General features: G+C 41.4%; 1 protein-coding gene and 1 non-coding gene across 2 annotated transcripts; one reads left to right on the forward strand and one right to left on the reverse strand.

The window, feature by feature from the left end:
• Positions 1–267: 267 nt before the first annotated feature.
• LOC122689447 (late histone H2B.L4-like) lies at positions 268–783 on the reverse strand. Its single transcript, XM_043895858.1, has one exon. It carries the CDS (start codon positions 781–783, stop codon positions 268–270), a length of 516 nt encoding a protein of 171 aa, XP_043751793.1.
• A 15,352-nt stretch (positions 784–16,135) lies between these two features.
• Positions 16,136–16,206, forward strand: TRNAG-GCC. Its single transcript has one exon. It is a non-coding gene; the product is annotated as a tRNA-Gly (tRNA).
• Positions 16,207–23,576: the final 7,370 nt, after the last annotated feature.

Below are 23,576 nucleotides of genomic sequence, written 5' to 3' on the forward strand. Positions count from 1 at the left end.
TTTAGGAAAGGGACGAGTTGCAATATGTTAATAAAAATGTACACGATTTTCCATCGAACAAATGACACAACCGACGCTTATTGAAGCAAACTTGATGAGGTTTTTAATGTTTTCCTTGGGGTGGAAATGTTTTAAAGATGGAAAGTAGGGCATACGTAAAGAACACAGAGTGGATGGATATGGCTCTTTATCGCTACAGGTCTTTTCCCTTCAGGTGGTTCGGATAAGAGTCTTTGGTTTGCGATGTTGAAGTGGTCATGAGGCAGTTCATCTGCGGGTGTTGTATCTGATGACCGACTTGGTGGCCTCGGACACTGCGTACTTGCAGATCTCCCCAGGCAAGAGAAGATGCACAGCTGTCTGGATCTCTCCACTCGTGATAGTGCAGTGCTTGTTGGAGCGGGCCAGGTGCCCGGCCTCTTCGGCTATCCACTCAAACATATCCTTCACAAACGAATCCATGACGTTCACGGCCTCGTGGGAAAGGCTCAGGCCTGTGTGCACTTGCCTCAGCACCCTGGGGAAATAGGTGGCGAAGCTTGCAAAGTTGTCCAGACAGCGGCGGCGGTGGCGGCGGTGGCGGAGGCGGTGACGGTGGCGGCGGCCCTTAGCTGTCTTTTGTTTCACCTTCTTTGGCTCGGCATCATAGGACTCCGGTTCAGAGGGCTCCGTTTCTGAGGTCTCTGTTTCAGAGGGCTCCGTTTCAGAGGGCTCTACTTTGGAGGTCCCGGTTTCGTTGGTGCCCAGGTCTTCCTCAGAGTTGTCAGAGGATGGTTGAGCCATGTCGGAGCCACCAGTCCCCACTACTCAGAAGGAAGGACAATGAAGGCAGTTGGCGGAGTTTATAAGCCCTGCTTTCCCTGAAGTCACAAACACTCCATATCTGATTGGATAAAATGCAAGGTAGGAGGCCTGTTACTATGGCAGCCCATGTCACGTGACACTGGATGCTCCACCCCCAACTCCCACCACCCCTCCCCCACGTTTAACCACACAGTCAGTCAAACTCAGTAGTATCTTTAAACTTTCCATGACTTCCACCAGAAAAATCTTTGAACTCTACCCCGTGAAGGAGACAGTCATCTGTTCACCTCAGCTGATTTATGTCTACTATTGATGCATGAGAAGTTTGAAAGATGTCACCAAAGTCATTGAAGTTGAAAAATGTAATAATCAGTTAAAGCTTCCTGAGAGAGTCTGACTGACTTCCATAACTCAAGCTCTTTCAGACATCAGAGTGACTCAGGTCACTTGGTGGACATTTTACTCCAACACAGAATCTTTTCCTTCTGATTGACCTACAGTGCCAGGAGCAGAAACTCTTGACTTCCTCAGCAGAGTGCTCCTGAAAATCATAGGAATTAATTGACCAGCTATTATCTCCAAAACTTATCAAAATCAATAGTCACTATGAAGAAAATGACAAAATCCCATTCTCCAAATACAGAACACAAACAGAAATAGGAATACTTACTAAAAATATTTAACATTTTGCAAATTTTAAATTGTTTTTTTAAACATTATTTAGGTCCCCCAAATACCACACAATCTGGAATTGATTAATGATTTATAGTGGCTATTTCTCAGAAAATGATCACTTTTGTTGCTGAAAAACCACCAGCGTGAGACAAAAAGAATTAAAAAAGAGAGAAATAAAACACCTAGGCATAAACGTATCTAAGGTGGTGAAAGACCTGTACTTAGAAAGAATAAGACCCTGATCAAAGAAATTGAAGATAATGCAAACAGAAGGAAAGGTCCACCTTGTTTATGGACTGGAAGAATTGATATTGTTAAAACAACCGTGCTATCGAAGGCAATCCACATAGTCAATGCAATTCCTATGAAAATACCAGGGCATTTTCCACAGAACTAAAACAAACAATTTTAAATTTTGTATGGAAAGGTGAAAGACCCTGAATCGCCAAAACAATCTTAAGGAAGAAGACCAGAACTAGAGGAATCAGGTTCCCTGATTTTGGACTATAACAGAAAACTACAGTAATCCAGTCAGTGTGGTACTGGCACAAAAATAGACACATGGATCTGTGGAACAGGAGAGCCCAAAAATAAACCAATGGGCTTATGGTCAGTTCAGTTCAGTTCAGTCTCTTGGTCGTGTATGACTCGTTGTGACCCCATGGACTGCAGCATGCCAGGCTTCCCTGTCCATCACCAACTCTCAGAGCTTACTCAAACTCATGTCCATCAAGTCAGTGATGCCATCCAACCATTTCATCCTCTGTCGTCCCTTTCTCTCCCACCTTCTATCTTTCCCAGCATCAGGGTCTTTTCCAAGGAGTCAGTTCTTCACATCATGTCACAAAATATTGGAGTTTCAACTTCAGCATCAGTCCTTCCAATGAATATTCAGGACTGATTTCCTTTAGGATTGACTGGTTGGATCCCTTTGCAGTCCATGATCAATTAATCTACAATTTTAAAAAAGCAAGAATGTACAAATGGAGAGACACTCTCTTCAATAAGTGGTGCTGGGATAATTGGATAGCTACATGCAATAAAGTAAAATTAGAACATTCTCTAACAGCATATACAAAAATAAACTCAAAATGGACTGAAGACCTAAATATAATACATATATTGTGTAGGAAGTAATTTTAAGAAACAGAGTCCATTAGATATTTTAATGACCTGTGTTTCTTTCACATTTGTAAATTCAGAAATTAAATGAACACATCAGTTATATATAAAAAGACATTAAAAATAGCCACAATTGGGTTTTGAAGGGATAACTGGGACTTCGAAAGTCTCTGATACACAGGAAATCTAGGATGGAGAAGGGAAAAGCAGAGTTGAAGATTGGAAGGAGGAGTAACACTAGTAATTATTCACTTCAGTTGATGATTGAGGAAATAAGAGCCTAGTGAGCAATCACTTTGCAATGTTGTGGTTCACTGTAAAGGCAAAATAAGAGAAATGGCTTGACAGCTTAAGTAGCAATTGCCGGTCTCAACTCACGAATGACGATGTTGATAGGATAGGCATACTCCATTCAGAAACCTTCTCAACATTACCATTGTTTATGGATTCACATAAAAAGAGGACTCCTACACAGCATAGAAGTTAAGTGCAACAGAAAATTCAGGAAACAAAACCATTTCACACTTCTTAGAATCACAAGTTTCTACCCTAACTCATTAAGATGATCTAATGTCATTCTTTTCAACCCTCATTCTCTTGTTTTTGAAGTGGAAAACCTTCATGATTTGCAACTTAACATCATAGGAAAGGTGAGAGCATTCATTCAGTCAGAGAAGCTGAAAAGTTCATGTTGACTCCATGTCAGCCAAGGAGGGACTCAAACGGGTAGCCACAGTCACTGAACCACTCTACAGTGAGGTTTTCCTGACTGAACCAATAACTGTCTTCCTGGGGTGTTCAGGTCTGGTGACAGCAGGTAACAAGTATGACTATTTATCTACTTTGACAGTAGGGTAACAAGCATGATTATCTACTTTATAGTTGGTTTTATAAAACTAATCAAGGTCATTTATATATTATATAAGTATTAGGAAATGGCCTGGTAGTAAAGAATCCACTGCAATGCCGGAGACCTAGGTTCAATCCCTAGGTCCGTAAGATTCACTGGAGTAGGTAATGGAAACCCACTCCAGTATTCTAGACTGGAAAATTCCATGGACAGAGGAGCCTGGTAGGCTACAATCCATGGAGTCACAAAGAGTCAGACACGACTGAGCGATTAACACTTTCAACACTTTCTCAAGTATTCTAGAGCTCCTGTACAAAATGCTAGTGTTTGGGTCACTTAAACAACATTCGTTTATTGTCTCATACTTGTGGAGGCTCTAAGTCCAAATCAAGGTTTTATCTGAGTTGATCTTATGCAAGGTGTGAAGCCTCTCCTTGGCTTGCAGATAACTGAAATCCCCCTATACCTGTCCACGTTTTCTTCCCTATGTGTATGTGTCTATGTCTGATTTTCCCTTATTATATGGATATAACTCATTTAGATTAAGACCTACTCTAATGAACATATTTGAACTTGTTTACTTGGTAAATACTCATCTCCAAATATGATCACATAAGAATATGAGTGTTTATGGCATAGACACATTAATTTTAGAGGCACAAATTCAACCCATAGGAGATATGTATTTTGAACTGAACATGGGAATATTTCCTGCTTCTTCCATCTCATTAAGAGAACACTGGTGACTACTTATGAGAAACAAGGTGGCCCCACCACAGTCATTTTCACAATTCTGTGAATGTTCAGTAATTTCCTTTCAGTATTTTATTTCTTTTTCTCTCTGTGAGTGAGAAGACAGTGTGTCATTTTCAATTGTTACAAAGTATTCTTTACACCTATAGTTGTAATTATTTCCTATTGTGTAGGATATAAGAACTTGTAAATACACCACTCTCAGCCAAACATTGAGATGAAATCTTGATAATCCACGAAATCAAACTTTTCCTGAGCCTTTCAGGAAAAGGACAGGGCTCTACAGGACAGAAAAAACAAAAGACATTCTTTAAACTGGCAGAACCTCATGTGATAAAGAAAAAGAATTGAGGTCCTGTGGCAAGATACTAGAGAGAGCCTCCCTGAGTAGTACAGGTATGAAGTGGACAGTGCCTTTTCAAGAATGGGAAATGAAGGTGTGTATCTTTTGGTCCGATATAGAAGAATTCTGATGGGCTGTTATATCTCCAGGGCTTTCTCTGGTCACTGCAGTAAATATTTAGGAAATTTGAGTCCAATTATCAAGAATATTATTTAGCATTTTGCGGAAAATTAGAGAAACCTTATAAGAGAACTTTTAAAAAAGAATATGATTCCCAAGGAGACCAGGAAAATCTTCCACCAAAGCAATGGCAAGAAAATATCTCTAGGTGGGACCTTGAGATGATTGTAGACAACTTGAATATAATTTTGGAAATGAAAAGCTCATTTCAGAGCCATTGCATTTTTGAAAAGAGAACTGTGGACCCATAGGAATGAGACATTATTTCACAGAATAATTTCATTTCTATTGTGCTCATCGTTGCTGCTTTCAGTATCCCAGTGTTTACCCATATGACATACAAATGTTTTTCCAGTCGATTCTTGTACATTGTTATTATGTGAGAATTCCTGTCAGCAAACCTAACCCACTAGCATGTTTTTATTGGGCTAGGTGTGTTTTACATTTAGTGAATCCAATAATCAAATACAGGGATTAGGAAACCAGTTTTACAACTGCATCATGTAGTCCATGAAGACAGAAGTGCATGGGTGAATGACATTTGACACCTAGGAAGGAAGGAGAGAAATGGGGTTCAATGCTGAAGACCAAGAGGGGAAATGAGCATATATAATTGCTCAATTCAGAGGGTGATTGAAGAAAACAGGCACCTAAAGAATAATCATCTTTCTAAATTCCATATATATGTGTTAGTATGCTGTAATGTTCTTTATCTTTCTGGCTTACTTCACTCTGTATAATGGGCTCCAGCTTCATCTGCATGAGACAAGTGCTCCGGCCTGGTGCACTGGGAAGACCCAGAGGAATCGGGTGGAGAGGGAGGTGGGAGGGGGGATCGGGATTGGGAATACGTGTAAATCCATGGCTGATTCATATCAATGTATGACAAAACCCACTGGAAAATAAAAAATAAAAAAACCAAAAAAAAAAAAGACGCAGAAAAAAAAAAAAAAAAGAATAATCATGACCTAATGGTGTTGGCTACTGCAAGCACAAATTAGGACAAGGGTTTTACTGCTTAAATAACAAACTATAAGTTTCAACCCTAGGGAAATAGTTCAAATGTTTTTTAACATAATCTGTATGATAGAATTTATTGTAAAACATAAACGAGAGCTGAAACTTGTTCAGTTCAAACTATTGCAGAAATAACTGCAGTATTCCTCTATGCAGAGGCATTGTGAAATTCATCAATCTTTGAGAAGATAAGCAGAAGTCATATAGCATGGTAGGTCTGATGCTTGAGCAGGTATTTTGACATGCACCTGAGGGAAATTTGTTTTAAGTAGGAGTAATATGCAAGTTTACTGTGCTTATTGAGGTAAATAGACTGGCTTACGTAATATATCTGTGTAATATAACTGTCTGAAACCTTGAGTCCTTTACCATATTCTGGTAGGTGAAGAGCATTACCCAGAGCCACATAGCTACTGAATTAGAACTGACACCAGGATCCAGGTGATTTCCTGAATCTCACTTCAGTGTCTGATCCATTATTATGCATGGTTTTGCCTTTGAGTGATTCTATCAGAGGATTACAGAAACCATGCTTCTCTTGATGAACCTGCTTGGTAGGAAATATCTCGATATAGAAGAATGACCTTCAATGATTTCAAATCTCCCTTTGGAAAATAATTCAAGTGAAAAACATATAATAAAGTGTTTCCCTTAACCAAACTCCAACATCATGAAAGGGCAGCTTTTTATGCTTTTCCTCTCCTTAATTTTTTTCCTCAAAACTGCCCCATTTATGACTCTGTGGATATGCACTTTTCACAATTGAGAAGGATGGATTACAAATAAATGTCAGATATTAGAGGACTCAAAAAGAAGAGGGCCATGAGGTATATGAGAAAACTCTGTGTCCCTAAGTTGGAAAAATTAGTTATTCAGGCCAGGTCTGTCTGAGTTCCTTTCACCAAGAAATCTGTATTTATATTCTCCTTGCTGTATACCTGCGTGTTTCTTTGTCTATATACATGGCCCTACAAGTGGGAGAGGATGTTTATAGTGGTTAGAATTTTCAGTCCACTTTAGTGTGAAAGCTGTGGCATGCAGTATAAGATTCCACTAAATAGTAGGTGTCCCTCTCCTAGTAATAAGTAAAGAGTAAGCCAATCCAAAGACAGTCACCATAGTATAGTGAACAAAACACTTATTTCTATAGCCTTACTCTGTGTATGGCACCCAAAAACATCTCAAGAAGCTTGACTTTGATTTCAGTGGCTATTGGATTCAGGTACTCGTCCCTGAGTACTCCTTCCAATAAGAAGTCTTGTCTGTTTCCCTCTCCTCTTGAGCTGATGAGGCCTTTGATTATTTTGAGCAATGAATAAAAATGGTGGAAATTGTATTAGGCAGTTTACCAGCCTAAGGTTTAAGAAAGAATGTCCTTCTGCCTTGCTGTTTGAGGACATAGAGCTACCATGGAAAAGGTTAGGCTGTCCTGCTGGACCTCCCCACAAGAAAAGAGGCCCCTTTCAGCACCAGGTATGTGTGTGAAGATTGCCTGAAACTTTGCAGTGTAGCTTAGGTATCAGGTGATTATCACTGGGTGGTCTTAGGATGGTTTATATTTTTAACGGATATTTACATTTCACATTTGGAAATTGTGTAAAAAATTTAAAGTCTTCCTATTATAAATTGTAATATACAAAGTTATGTTAAACAGTATTTTAGATACTCAGATGTGCTTGAAAAGTGGCTCAAATCAATAGACAGCTGAGACACACACATAATTCTAAACGAGTAATTGACTATACCCATAGTGAAAAACTGGGCTTGCTTTCTCACAACAAAGGAAGGACCAAAGAAAATTCTAATTTTTGTCCTTAGCTATGGGTGAGGAATAAAATGTTGCCTAAAGAATTTGTAACCAAAAGAGTGCCTTGATGTAGCTTTGGTATTCTAATTAATGCTATCAACATGGCCCAAGTAATTTCTGTTTGCAAACTCATATATATGGCAAATGCAAATCTAATTGCATCTAGAGGAGCTTAACCCTAAATGAGGCTTCTACAAGTGTTCCTACAATTGAAGCCCCCCTAAACAAATACAACATTCCCCTCTAAAATGACACCATCAGCATAAACTATAAACCAAGATGGAAACCTATAAAGACTTATAATCAGAGGTAAAGTACAAGAAATTACCTAACATATTTAAATAGATGATAAGATACATAAAACATGAGTAATAAATAGCTAATTATCAAAAGGCAAATAAGCTTTCTAGTACTGAACATCAGAAGAGTAAAGAAATTTTAAACAGCTGAGACAGAAATGGAGAGAGAATATATGATCTGGAAGATAGATGAAATAAATACTACAAAATACTTCATAAAGAGAATAAAAGAATTAAATGGAGGTCAAGAAACCTAAGAAATGGACCAAGAAAATGCATCTCCTTGGCCTACCAGAAGTGACAAACATTTCTTAGGAGTTCCTTTACTTTAGTTGTTTTGTTGAAAGTTTTCACTTTCATCTAAGGTTCAAAGGATTTGTGAACAAAATAAGCCAATCATTACATACAAATAAACAATGCAAGTATTTATTAGAGAATTATCTAACCTACTTGCAATATACTAACATTTTTTTAAAAAAAGAGAAATAGAGTAGAGGATGCATCATCAAACTGGATTTTGAACAACACTCAGACTTAAACAGGTCTGGGAAGTCACGTGACACAGCACATCTGGAGCCCCAGTCGGGAAAAGGTCCCAGGTAGCCTGTCCACTCCATGGGTGAGACTTCAAAGACTGTAGTTTGGGGTTCCCTGCTTATAATCCCAGGCCACAAACTGATTATCATCTTCAATCTGTGAGCAAAACTGCAGCTCTGGTATTATGTTAATTTTTTCCAATGCTATTTGCTTTGTTCTTTAAAACTTGGAGTGTTGCTAAATCCAGGAATGGTTGGCTAGACCTCCTCCAGGGACTAAACAAATTCCAAGATCCACTTTCTGTCTATCAATTGTGTTTCTCTTCCACACTCACAGCAGATGTGGCTGACTCCCACAGCAGTAGTCAGGGCAGTGTCCAGGTAGGTCAGAAGCAAAGTCAGAGGCCTGTTCCGCTGTGTCTCTGAAGCCTAAACAAGAATATTTATTTAATTTCCCTAATAATAGTGTCTATTGGAGTAAATATCATGATTTTTCATGTTGTCTCCAATGTCTTTTTCTCTGAATTAAGTTGTAAGGATGATAAGGTGTTTGGTGTGCAGGACATTTATGCACTCTCAATGCCCAAGAAAAGGATGGGAAGAAGACCAGTGTGGGCAGAGGAAGACATGTACATCTAATGCAGACTCTACAAAATTATTTTCTGATCCCGTGCTGAATTCTGAAGGTGAAATGAGCCATTAAAGTCACTTCACACTGGCCCAACAAAGTCAGATCTTTATAACACCTCCTTGATCAGTCCTTGGAAGTGGGCCAACTCTAGAAGTACAAGGCATTGGACAAGGCAACTCTGTGCAGCTGAGGTGCACCTGAAGTGGCTTATTACTAAGGACTGGCAGTAAGTCTTTCCTTGCTGTGGTGTTCTGAGTGATCCATCTTCGAGTCTATCAAAGCCTTATCATGATACTTGGGCTACAAATGCAACACTACCTGGGTGGCTCTCAGTACTTGCTTTCGGCTACCATTTGTTTATGAAAGTAGATTTGCTGTCACAGCCTTTGGTATGGCTCTGTAGACAATGTGTCTTTTTGTTTGCTATTATAATCTATATGCTAACTTTGTCTGTAGCTTTACTCTGATGTGTCCAGGTGTGCTTCCTGAATCTATGGAAACATAGCCTTCCTAAATTCTAGAAAAATATCAACTCTTTCTCTGTGAATATTATTATTCTAAAATTTAGCCAGGTTACCACTTCTGGCATGCCTACAATATTCAGTTAATAACTTCTTAGTCCATTTCTTAAGTCTCTTGGCATCTCTTTAATCTTTTACTTTATTTACCTTTCTATGAGGTTTTCTATATAAGTTCTTTCGTCTATTTTCTAATGCAACAATTCTCCATCCAGAGGTGTATCATCTGCTGTTTAAAATTTCTTGGAAGAAATTTATAAGAATACAATAATGTTAGGGAAATTTAATACCCCACTTACAGCAACAGACAGATAATTTAGATAGAAAATCAATAAGGAGACAGCAGTGGCCTTCAGTGTCATGTTACTCCAGTTGGATGTAATAAAAACTTACAACATTCCAACCAAAAGCAGCAGAATACACATTCTTTACAAGTGCACATGGAACATTGTCCAGAACAGACCACATGCTATGCCACAAAAAACCCAAGCCTTGACAAGCTTAAGAGAAAAGAAATTATACTAAGCATTTTCTGTAACCACTCTGTATAAAATTAGAAAATAATTACATAAAGAAAATGCAAAAGCCACAAACACATGGAGAGAAAAGAATATGATAGACAAAAACCAATGGATCAGTGAAGAAATCAAAGAGGAAGTTAGAAAATACCTGGAGACAAATGAAAATAAACACACATCTTTCCAAACCTATGGGATGCAGCAAAAGCAGTTCTAAGAGTTTCCTCTTATAGGCTTTCACTTATAGCCATACAGGCCTACCTCAAAAACCAAGGAACATCTTAAATAAAGAACCATCTAAAGGAATTAGAAAAAGAACAAGCCAAGCCCAAGGTCAGCAGAAGGAAGGAAATAATAAAGATCAGAGAAGAAATCAATAAAATAGAGACAGGACAGAAGCAGTCATTTGAAAGGAGCCTGAGTCAGACTCACCTACTGATCTTGTAGTGTCTCCTGGAGCGGTAGGGAGAAACTGGAGCTATCTCTGGGAACATAGATACTGTTGGTATCCATTTTGGAAAGCTTTTTCTGCCACATGGACACTGGTGCTGACAAATGTCATTTTGACATATTCCCCGTGGCTCATAAGCCTTGGGACGGAGCCTTGATCCTGACAACCAGCCTATAGGTACCAGGATTGAATGTTTCACATCAGGTAACTAGCCAGGCAGAGACAGAGGCCCATCCACCAATAGCCAGTCTACCTTATGATGCCCTGAGCCCACAGGTGCCACTGGATACAACCCTGTCAATCAGAGTGCCTAAGATCTGTCCCCACACATGAGAACACAGGCACTAGACCTGGAACACCCAGGGTCCTGCAGTCAGAGCCCCAGGACCCAGCTCTGCCCACCGTGGAGCTGGTAGTAGCCTAGGACAGCCTGGGCCTCAGTCCCACCCACCAGCAGGTCAGCACCAGCTCTGAGATACCTTGGACTCTTCAGCCAGCTGTGCCAGGACCCAGCCCCACTCACCAGTGAACCAGTGTTAGTTTTTGGATACACTAGAGCTTGCAGCCAGCTCTATCAGGAAAGGGCCCCATCCAACAGCAGGTCGAATCTAGATCTAGGCTGCTTTTGGATCCTATCCAGCAGCTGCTTGAATACCTTTGTCTGTGAGACAGCCCCAAGGGCTTGTCATTGAACAGATGTTGATGTGCCATGGATGAGATGCACACTCAGGGTTGCTGTCCAATCTGGGTTACCAAAATTGTTACCAAACCAAACTTGGGTCTGCAAGCCTGCACACAGTAAAGCCAATCTACAGAACCCAGTAGATTTTCTTTTAAATGTGGTAAGAAATAGAGGGTGAAAAGTTAGAATTGGATAAATCTGAGCATATAGGAATAGTAAGTTCAGAATTCAGGGATCTGGAAAAGTAAAGTGATATTTTTGTACTATTTTTGGTTTCTCATTTATGTATATTAAATAATTCTGAATATGGGGTATGATGAGAGAAGTTTGATTGAGGTAACTTTGATTTTTCTTATCAGTTTTTTCACTTTACTTTTTTGTCATTTCCCACATAAAAATTCTGGATTACTGTACCCTATCTCTTAGAGAGTTAGAGAATAAAAGAGGTAAATAAAATAATGATCCTAAAGATCATCAGAAAGGCTGAAACAGCAATTATTTCTTGAACTTTCAAATACAGCTATTTCTGCAACGTGTTTCAATTAACCCTTACACTTTACAATGAATTCTATAATACAGACAATGTTGAAAAAAGTTTGAATGGGGCATGCTTGTCGAATTAATACTATTTTCCTAAGGTTGGAACTTACAGTTTGTTATTTAAGCTGTAAAGCCCTTCCTCTAATTTGAATTTTCAGTAGCTAACACTGTTAGATCATGATTACTCTTTAGGTGTCCACGTTCCTCAATCACCCTCTAAAGTGAATAATTACATATTCTCATTTCCCCTCCAGGTCTTTAACATCGAAACCCATTTTCCCTCACTCCTTTCTAGATGTCTTGTGTGTCACTCACTCTTGCATTTCTGCTTCATGGCCCATATGGTGCAGTTGTAACACTGGTTTAGTAATGCCTGTATTTAGTTATTGGATTCACTAAATGGAAAACACACCTAACACAATAAAAAAAAATCCTAGTTCATTCACAGGAATTCATATATAGTTTATATTTCTGACCAGTGTGCCAGAAAAGTTCTGAAAAACATTTGTATATCATATGGGCAGACACTGAGATACTGAAACAGCAACAATGAACACAACAGAGATTATGTTATTTTGTAAAACACTAGTTTTCTTATGGGTCCACAGTCCTGTTTTGAATCTATGATGGCTCTGCAGTGAGCTTTTCACTCCCAAAACTACATTCTGCTTGTTTAAGACCATATCAAGGTCCCATCCAGAAAAATTTAATTGCAGTTGATTTGGTGGAAGTTTTTCCTGATATCATTGCAAACCATATCATTTTTTCTAGTTCTTTCTTCAAATTTTTCTAGGAGATGTCCCTGGTGGTCCAGTGGCTGAGACTCTGCACTCCCAGTGAGGGGTCCTGGGTTTGATCCCGGATTGGGGAACTAGATCCTGAATGCCACAGCTAAGACCCGATGCAGCCAAATAAATGAATATAAAAAATGATTTTTCTAATATTCCACAAACATAATAAATAATAACCCTGATAAGGGGACTCATTTATTATAAATCTGTACTCCAATGATCCCGAGGAGATCTGGAGTGTGTAGCTGTAGGCCTGGGAGTCCTAGATGCAGTATTCACTTGCTGGTCGGAGCAATCATGGCCTGGGAGTGTCCTGAAGCTGGTCTCAGTCCATAGGTACAGCCAAATTTTAGTCCTCAGCACTGGCTGAGCAGCCCAAGTTACGCTCGGGGTCCTGGGGTAGGCACCAGCCAGCTTTGTTGTGGGATGCGTCCTGATATGGCAGGATGAACGGCTCTGATGGTTCTGGGGCTGGTGTCTCCCCACTGGTGGGTGGTGGTACCACCTTGACAGGTAGAGGTGGGTCCTGGGGTCTCTGGCTGCAGGGCCCATGGGTCACAGAGCTTGTGTCTTGGCCTGCTTATGGGGAGGGTGAGGCCCAGGGATTCCCAGGACTAGCACAAACTCACTGATAGATGGAGATGGGTCCTGAGAATGTGGGCTGCATAGCCCTGAGTGTCCTGGAGCTGGTGTTTCAACCCATCAGTAAGCTGGACTAGGGTCCAGAGTATCATGGGATGGTGCCTACCCGTTGATGGGTGAGGATGGTGCTGCAGCTAGTTCTAGACCACTGGTATGTGGGGCCAGGTCCTGGGGTGGCCAAAGCTGGGTCCCAGGGTAACTGCAGGCTTCAGGGGTCTCAAGGTGGGTCTGTATCTCTGCCTGGGTTTTTGCTTGGCCTAAGGCATCCCAGTACTAGTGCTGATAGGTGTGTTGGTCAGGTCTGGGTTATAGCACGAATAAGCTAGAAGGAGGATTTCAAAGTGGCACTCTAGCACCAGGGTCCATGTGGTAGAACCAGCTCCCCCAAATGGCTGCCACCTATGTCTATATCCCCATGGTGAGCTCCAGTTGCCTTCTACCTCTCCAGGAGGCTCTCCAAGATTAGCAGATGGGTTTAACCAAGGCTTCTTTCAAATTGCTGCTTCTGTCCTAGGTTCCCAAGCTTGTTAAGATTTTCTGTGCACCTTGTAAGGGTAGAGTCTCTATTTCCCACAGCCCTCTGGCTCTCCTGAAAGTAAGCCTCACTGACCTACAAAGCCAAGCATTCTGGGGGCTCATCCTCCTGGTACAGGGCTCCCAGTCTGGAAAGACTTATGTGGGGCTTGGACCACTTATTCCTTGAAGAAAACTTCAATTATTGTTATACTCCCATTATTAGGTTGCCCACCTTATAGTATGGGTTGACCATGTCTCCACCTCCTTAATCATGTACCAAGTTTAATATTGTTTTCTTCATAATACTTAGATTCTAAAAATACTCCAAAGGCTAGAACTGGTGAACACTTATGGTTGGAAAATATATATTCACATAATTCTCTAAGGAACCTCCTTAGGGACAGAAAAAAATATAAATAAAGTGTGAAATAATTTAAAAGCACAATCTTTTCAATAATCTTTGGTAATACATGCAAAAATATTTATACATGTAAGAATGTAAAATCATATAGAAATGAGCCAAACAAATTACAGAAATTGATCCAACAAGGACTTAAACAACAACTCAGGAAATGGAGGTCATTAACGAACTGCTGCTGCTGCTGCTGCTAAGTCGCCTCAGTTGTGTCCGACTCTGTGCGACCCCATAGACAGCAACCCACCAGGCTCTGCCGTCCCTGTGATTCTCCAGGCAAGAACACTGGAGCATCAATGAGCTACCATCTGCCAAATGGCAATCTTCCAAGGGTGCATCTGCTTAAACTTTCAAGGAAGAGTTAATTTTGCTTCTAACAAAATATTAATAGTTCCACATTGTGAAGGAAAGCCTATTTTATTTCAAGAGATATAATATCATGCCACCCAAGATAGATGGTCAAGGTGGAGTGTTTGGCAAAATGTTATCCACTGGAGAAGGAAATGGCAAACCACTTCAGCACTCTTCCTCTGAGAGCCCCATGAACAGGATGAAAAGGCAAAAAGATATTACACTGAAGGATGAAACCCCCAGGTCAGTAGGGATCCAATATACTACTGGAGAACAGCAGAAAAATAGCTCCAGAAGGAATGAAGAGGCTGAGCCAAAGTGGAAATGACACCCAGTAGTGGATGTGTCTGGTGGTGAAAGTAAAAGTTTGATGCTGTAAAAAAACAATATTGCATAGGAATCAGAAAAGTTAGGTCTGTGAATCTAGGTAAATTGGAAGTGGTCAAACAGGAGATGCCAAGAGTGAACATCTTCATTTAGGAATCAGTGAATTAAAATGGACAAGAATGGGTGAATTTAATTCAGATGACCATTACATCTACTACTATGGGTCATCTGAATTAAAGGGAGTAGCCCTCGTAGTCAACAAGAGTCTGAAATGCAGTACTTGCATGTAACTTCAAAAACAACAGTTATCTCGGTTCATTGCAAGACAAACCATTCAATATCACAGTCATCCCAGTCTATGCTCCAACTGCTAATGCCGAAGAAGATGAAGTTGAATGGTTCTATAATGACCTACAAGACCTTTTATAACTAACCCCCCAAAAAGATGTCCTTTTCATCATCAGGGACTGGAATGCAAAAGGAGGAAGTCAAGAGATACCTGGAGTAACAGGCAAGTTTGGCCTTGGAGTACAAAATGAAGCAGGGAAAAGGCTAAGAGTTTTGTGACAAGAAGCCTTTAGCTTCTCTTCTTTTCTCTGCTATTTGTAAGACCTCGTCAGACAACCATTTAGCCTTTTTGCATTTCTTTTTCTTGGGGATGGTCTTGATTCCTGCCTCCTGTGCAATGTCACAAACTTCCATTCATAGTTCTTCAGGCATTCTGTCTATCAGATCTAATCCCTTGAATTTATTTGCCACTTCTACTGTATAATTGTAAGGGATTTAATTTAGGTCATACCTGAATGGTCTAGTGGTTTTCCCTACTTTCTTCAATTTAAGTCATCCCAGTGACTTAACTGGGATGACTGACTACTTTCTTCTGAATTTGGCAATAAGGAGTTCATGATCTGAGCCACAGTCAGTTCCTGGTCTTGCTTTTGCTGACTGTATACAGCTTCTCCATCTTTGACTGCAAAGAATATGATCAATCTGATTTTGGAATTGACCGTCTGGTGATGTCCATGTGTAGAGTCTTCACTTGTGTTGTTGGAAGAGTGTGACTGGTATGACCAGTGCATTCTCTTGGCAAAACTCTGTTAGCCTTTGACCTGCTTCATTTTGTACTCCAAGGCCAAATTTGCCTGTTACTCCACGTAGCCCTTACTTTTGCATTCCAGTGCATTAAAAAGCAGAGACATCATGTTGTCAACAAAGGTCAGTCTAGTCAAAGCTATGGATTTCCCAGTAGTCATGTACAGATGTTAGACTTGGACCGTAAGAAGGCTGAGCACCAAAGAATTGATGCTTTCAAACTGTGCTGTTGGAGAAAACTCTTGAGAGTTTATATGTATTCCTGATTATATTGTGCATGGGTGGTTCAGTGGTAGAATTCTCGCCTGCCACGTGGGAGGCCTGGGTTCGTTTCCCAGCCCATGAAGCCACAGCATCCCCTTGGGCTTCCTTTGTAGCTCAATCGGTAAAGAATCTGCCTGCAGTGCAGGAGACCCGGGTTCAATCCCTGGGTTGGGAAGATCCCCTGGAGAAGGAAATGGCAACCCACTCCAGTATCCTTGCCTGGAAAATCTCATGGACAGAGGAGCCTGGTGGGCTGCAGTACATGGGGTCGCAAAGAGTTGGGCACGACTGAGTGACTAACACTTACTTACTTACCGATTATATTAATCAGCTAGGCTTGCCATAACAAAATACTGTAGACTAGGTGGCATAAACAACAGAAGTTCATTTTCTCACAGTACTGGAGGATAGAAGTGCCAAAATCAAGAACTAGCAGTGTCAGTTTCTGGTGAAACCTCTCTTTCTGTATTACTAGTGGTCATCTTCTTGTTGGGTCCTCACATGTAGGGGAAAGATCTGGTATCTCTTCCTCTTCCCATATGGCCACAGTCCTATCCAGTTATGCCCCTCCCCCACCTCAATTAATTACATAAATACCCTACCTCCAGATCCAGTCACACTTGGGATTAGGACTTCAACATATTAATTTTTTGGAGGGGAGCCAATTAGGTTCATAACACCTGTGCTCACCACAAATACCAAAAATACTTGGTTCATGAAACAGTGAATTCTGTTCAGGACAAGAACCAGACCAGAAGTTCTGTGCTGCAGCTCATTAACAGGCATTAGCTATCTAAGCTGATGCCCAATGAAAGATGTGATGTGCTTAGCAAAGTGGGTGTTAGCAAGACTCTTGTCCCTCCCTATCCAACCCCAGCCTTTCATGTCCCCTGACCTTAGTTGAAAAGCACTTTCCAAAAAGCAAGAAGAGTCCATCTAAAATTCCATCCTTTATACACCTTAGAAAATTAAGTCAGACCCTTTGTTTTCATTTCCTCATTTCTGAGACAAAGGGGCTAGTCTACGTGACCTCTTCTCCCAAGGCTCTCTATCTTTATAATTCCAACTTTCAGAAAAAGCACTTAGCATCCCTGTTGGGAGGCACATATACTGAGATGGAACTTTGAGACCAAAAAAACAAATAAAGCAATACCATAAAGTGCAATTATGAAGTTCACTGTGGGTAAATCACATACAAGCCCAAAGGACAGATAATTCAGAAGCATTCGAAGCTGCACTGCACACTGACTGCCAAAAAGGGTACAAAAGAATTTAAAGGGGTCAAAGCTAAAAGTAGAATCTGACTACCAAGACAGAAGCACAGGTGCAGCAACTGGAATCGGGGTTCCTCCCCTCTTTCATGACCATTAACCATTTATGTCAGCAAAAGCACTCTTGCAGGTCTCACATCAGATGAAGGCAAGGGCAAAAGTTGATAGGGTACTCATCTGGCTTGGACTCACTTCTTGTAAATTAGGCTAAAGTTCAATCATGTAGAAAGGGGGAAGTTAGCACTGAGTGGACTAAGATGGAGCTGACAAAATGAAGTTGGTGTGGTTCAGCCACACAATCCCTAAGTCAGGACCCACTTTATCTGGACAGAAGGGGCCTTTCTTGTGTGCCAAATTTGCTAAAATAGCTTTCCTGCACTCATTTTATTTGGCTGAAAAGTACCTTTGTGCACTTTCATTCCTTAGAAGACATCCAGAAATGAACCACAGGAGCCCATGATAAATATATTGGTTATATTATTATTTTACTGCTTCATTAGAAATGAAAATAAATTATGAGAAGATGCAAAACCATGCAACTTAATGATTATAAATAATAGAGGGAATCATTGTAGAAAGTGAAAAGCAGATTATCCTATGGGGGAGTACAGACTACACACACAAAGATCATCAATTGTGAGATTATTGACAGCATCTACCTGCTGGAATTTATGCACCAATGGAAGTTTTAAGATGAGGGGAGGGGCCATTGGCTTTCCATGACCTCTTAGCCAGGGGTTATAGGTGAGAAGACATCAGAAGATACCTAAAATCTCTACAAAGATTTGCCAGACCAAGACACTCAATGTTGAAATTTGCTCTTGAGAGGAGGTCTCCATTTTACAATGTTTGAGCACACTCGTTTTGTTCTGCTGTTGGATAGCTGGGGAAAAATCAAACACAAAAAAAATTATTATGAGGGTATTTTCCTAAGATTAAGTTCAATTTCTTCCAAAAGAACTCATTGCCAAATCATTGGAAGCTGCCATAAGAAAGAGTTAGTCACTCAGTCGTGTCCAGCTCTTTGCAATCCCATGGCCTGTAGCTCTCCAGGCTCTTTTGAACATGGGATTTCCCAGGCAAGCATACTGGAGTGGATTGCCATTCCCTTCTCCAGGGGATCTTCCCAAGCCAGGGATTGAACCTGAGTCTCCCCCACTGCAAGCAGATTCTTTACCTTCTGAGCCACCAGGGAGGCTGCCATACCTTCTTTAAATTTAGAATGCCAAGGCACTAACCACAAATCCTCAGTGAGGTATGTGTGTGTGCAATGTAATGAACAAAACATTTGTTAGACTTAACTGTAGATTTCTTTTTTTTTTTCCATTTCTTTTAATTAGTTGGAGGCTAATTACTTTACAATATTGTAGTGGTTTTTGTCATACATTGACATGAATCAGCCATGGATTTACATGTATTCCCTATCCCGATCGCCTCTCCCACCTCCCTCTCCACCCGATTCCTCTGGGTCTTCATGTATATTATCTAGGGTGAAACAGATCAGCAGCCCAGGCTGGATGCATGAGACAAGTGCTCGGGCCTGACGCACTGGGAAGACCCAGAACTGTAGATTTATTTTTCCCCATTTGAGAGGTAGATATATGCTGTTTTCATTTTTTCCACAGATTGCTCTGAGACTGAGGGGCAAGTGAAGCATTTTCTTCAGAATTATCTATCACTATACGATGAGAAAGATAAGCCTTTTCAGACAATCTTGACTAACTTTGGAACTTTCAGATAATGCTACATAACAAAACGTTTCCCTTGGCTTGGAGTTTCTCCAGCAGGCTGTAAGTGGGGAGGGCCAAATTGATCCCTTGATCCCTGGGAGACTTGAGTATACCCAATATTTAAACTGATTATCTCACCTCATCCTGTCATGAGGTAGAAAAGGCCAAAACCATAGTTTGCATGATTCATTATGGATGAGATAAAAGACCCAAAACGCTAATGCAGAAAAATGACAAATATCTAAAATTGGACAAAACTCTTAAATTTCTAATGTTACTTCCAATATTTTAAGATTGGTTTTAATGTGATTCTTAGTAATGTTCCAACAAAATCATTTTTTGTATTCCCTCATTACTTCTAAGGCCTATTTTGCAAGGACTTACTTGTATAAGTAAAGTAAAAAGGCAACAATTTGTTATTTTTTAATGTTACATCAGGCTTCCCTGGTGGCTCAGAAGGTAAAGAATCTGCCTGCAGTGCAGTAGGTGCAGGTTTGATCCCTGGGTCAGGAAGACCCCCTGCAATAGGAAATAGCAATTCACTCCAGTATTCTTGCCTGGAGAAGTAGAAGAACAGGGAACCCTGGCGAGCTATAGTGCATGGGGTTACAAAAAGTCAGACACAACTGAATGACTAAATGACTAACTCAAGGTTACATTAAATAATTGGTACCCTATTGTTTACTTTGCAGCAAAATTTACTAGAAGCATGTATTTAAGAGAATCTATTAATTTTCACAATTGTTTGGCTCAAATAGAAAATCCCCATGACTTACTTTCCTTTGAGGGAAGAGTGTTTTTTTTTTTTTCTTTAGTATTAGTTTTCTTCAGTTTGGACCTGTCAAACTTCTCTACTTCGGACAAGTCTGGCTTATCACTCATCTTGACGAAGTCCAGTTCAGTTCAGTTCAGTCGCTCTACCATGTCTGACTCTTTGCGACCCCATGGACTGCAGCACTCCAGGCTTCTCTGTCCATCACCAACTCCCGGAGCTTATTCAAACTCATGTCCATCAAGTCGGTGATGTCATTCAATGATCTCATCCTCTGTCATCCTTTTCTCCTCCCACCTTCAACCTTTCCCAGCATCAGGGTCTTTTCCAATGAGTCAGTTCTTTACATCAGGTGGCCAAATTATTAGAGTTTCAGCTTCAGCATCAGTCCTTCCAAAGAATATTCTGGACTGATTTCCTTTAGGATTGACTGGTTTGATCTCCTTGTAGTCCAGGGGACTCTCAAGAGTCTTCTCCAACACCACAGTTATCTTGATGAAAAGACTGAAAAAAATATTTAAAAAAAACTTACCTGGTAAAACCATCATCATACTAATGAGTAAGAGCCAAAATTCTCATATTTAATGTCAATATGTATTTTACCTGCAGATTTTCAAAAGGCAAACAGCAACAGATCTTAGAAGAGTCATGTTTTTAATAGAATACATTTTATTCCACATCATTATCCCGTTTCTGAAGACAGTAAATGCCACTGGATCAAGTGAACTAGAAACAAAGATGTTCTAGAAGCCCGGAGTCAATATGTCTGACTCTTAAAAATCACAGCAAAAGTAAAATGGAGGTAATAGAAACACATGAGAAGAGAGGGATAGAATAAGAATTAAGGACTGGATTTGACCAACTAATGAATTTGTAACAGGAGATAGCACTATTTGAGCACTTTCACTTTGTATTCAATTACTTTGAAAGGGGGGCATTTTTCTTGGGGGGTTAGGGAGCAGCATACAAATGTAGCATTAATTGGACTAGTTTCTTGCTATTTCATCTGCCTGAAGACAGGAGACTAATGGGCTACAATAAGAGGAGGGATTAAATCCAGTCAAAACTAATTACATGTCTCACAATAGCTCCTTGTGGGACTGGTTTGTAAATGCTGTAAGATGGCACAGCTAATTACGATCAAACCAAGAACTTTAGCAGAAAGGGATAAACCAAACAGAGTCGATTTTTATTTTAGCATGTTTTCTCCCCAAGAGGAGAGAGGAGGAGATGAAACTAGGAGGTGAGGTGCCCAGTGATCATTCCAGGGTTGTCCAGAGGTGACAATAGGAGACCTCTGAGCCCAGAAAGCAGAGCTCTCCTGCCCATGTCTGGTCTCACCTTGGTGGAGTAAGACATTTCTAGTGCCCAGACAAGAATGGAGAGGCCCCCCAGCAACCCAGACGTCCTGAATGTGCCTCCCCTCCGTCGTGGTCACCCTAGGACCCTCCTGGACAAGCGATCAGCTACCAGTCTCCAGAGGTGGGGAAACAGGGATTTTAAATAAAAAATAACAGGGCTGGCCTCATAAGCCACGTTGTTAGCAGCAATTTGCTTATATTTTTAAATAGCTATCATCATTGTTGGTAGCCCAGTCCAACCTAGCAGTCACAGGAGGGGAGGGAGTGATGGGCCAGTCCCAGAGGGCCCATTCTGAGTTCCAAACTCTTTGCCCCCTCAGCATCGGACCTACAGCCACAGTGGATGGCCGCTCCTGGGGCTCCCGCCTCGGACCTGCCAGGGACCAACCCAAGAGGGATCAGAATCCTGCTCAGAAGGCGGCGCTGCGAAGACGAAGGTGTGGACTAGACAGGAGGTGCCGCTGCAAATCGCCTGTGCTAATCTCTGCCCCTCCAATTCCTGCAGGCCCGATTCGACCGCCCCGCGGCCGCCACGCCGTCCTATCCCCATAGTCCTCTGACTCCAGCGGGGATTCACGTCCTCACTCGAAGGCTGGAAGATCAGAGAAAGGTAGAGGGCTGCACTGACACCGCTTAGCACTCTAGACGAGGTTAGCCTTCCTGCGAGGAACCCCTCAGTTATATGGTGCGTGACAGGCCCCGCCCCAGTCCTCTTTGATTGGCCAACGAATCCCAGACACGCCTCCTCGCCCCTCCCACCACTTTAGCCTTGCTGGCCTGAGTCCACTATCTCTCCTCTACCCAGGACTTCACCCCTGCAACTGGGTGTTAGTAACTTCATACCAGGTTCGCCTCCCCAGACTCCATCCAAACACACTCTGATTCCTCCAGGGATTGATGGCTGGCCTACCTCCCCTGCTTCTCCCACTACTTTCGTCCTGAGGGTCCACTTCCCTTCCTTCCAAGTATACTCACTCCTCCACAATAACAGGGGCCTCTACAACAAGCAGATACATCTTACCCAGTTAGTTTTGAACACCTGAAACTCTGAGATTCAAGATGAAGGAGCCATATTCAGGTACTCTCGGCATTTTACATCCAAAGGAGCCAAAGCTTGTGGTGATGACCAGTGATGCGTACTGTTGTCTGCTGTAATCCTTGACCAGCTGGTGGAGGAGGGGTGCTCATGGAAAGGGTGGGTCGTTCAGGCCCCAACTGGGCATTTCTGTGACAGTGGTGCTCTCCCATGTAAAAGTCACATTTTCTAATTTCTTAGCCACTGAACATGGTAGCAGTGTAATCAGAGGAGAATCTGCTGAAGCTATTCATCTTTATATCTCTAAACCCAAGCAGTTTGCTTAGTCGACAGTAGCATGCAAGCATGCTTAGTCACTTCAGATGTGTCCGACTCTTTGACTCTTTATGGACTGTAGCTTGCCAGGCTCCTCTGTCCATGGGATTCCCCAGGCAAGAACACTGGAGTGGATTGCCATGTCCTCCTCCAGGGAATCCTCCCTACCAAGGGATAAAACTCATGTCTCTTATGTCTCCTGCATTGGCAGGCTGTTTCTTTATCACTTGGAGAAGGAAATGGCAACCCACTCCAGGATTCTTGCCTGGAGAATCCCATGGACCGTGGAGCCTGGTGGGCTATAATCCACGGGGTCACAAAGAGTCAGACACGACTGAGTGACTTCACCTCACACTTTCACTTCCTTTACCACTAGCGCCATCTGGAAAGCCCCGTCTATAGTAGCTGCTTAGATGAATAGCCGTCTTTCAGTTCAGTTCAGTCGCTCAGTCGTGTCCAACTCCTTGTGACTCCATGAACCACAGCATGCTAGGCCTCCCTGTCCATCACCAACTCCTGGAGTCCACCCAAACCCATGTCCATTAAGTCGGTGATGCCATCCAACCATCTCATCTTCTGTCATCCCCTTCTCCTCCTGCCCTCAATCTTTCCCAGCATCAGGGTCTTTTCCAATGAGTCTTTAGATTGAAATAATAACTCCAGGATAGAGCAGAATTTTTGGACAGCAGCACCACCCAGTGTCTCTGTTGGGGAGAAGAGTGAGGATCTGATAGTTACTTGGAAGAACTCAGTCTTCCAAGGTCATTTTCTGGATACTCACCCAGAACCTTAGACTATCAAAGTAAAATGGAGATAGGACTATCTTCAGCTTGCACTCCATATTTTCGATATGGTTCGTGTATGGTGGTAGAGCTCTACATAGATCAGTGATCACTCTCTCCTCAAGCATTTCTCACACCTCCCCCACTTCTCTTATTTTTCTATGCTCTTGTAGCATAGTGTGCTA

This window comes from Cervus elaphus, chromosome X, assembly GCF_910594005.1.
Source record: "Cervus elaphus chromosome X, mCerEla1.1, whole genome shotgun sequence".
NCBI lineage: Eukaryota > Metazoa > Chordata > Mammalia > Artiodactyla > Cervidae > Cervus > Cervus elaphus.

What these genes read in the sequence shown, in the direction of transcription:
- LOC122689447 (XM_043895858.1), bottom strand. Translation starts at nt 783, where the DNA reads ATGGCTCAACCATCCTCTGACAACTCTGAGGAAGACCTGGGCACCAAC.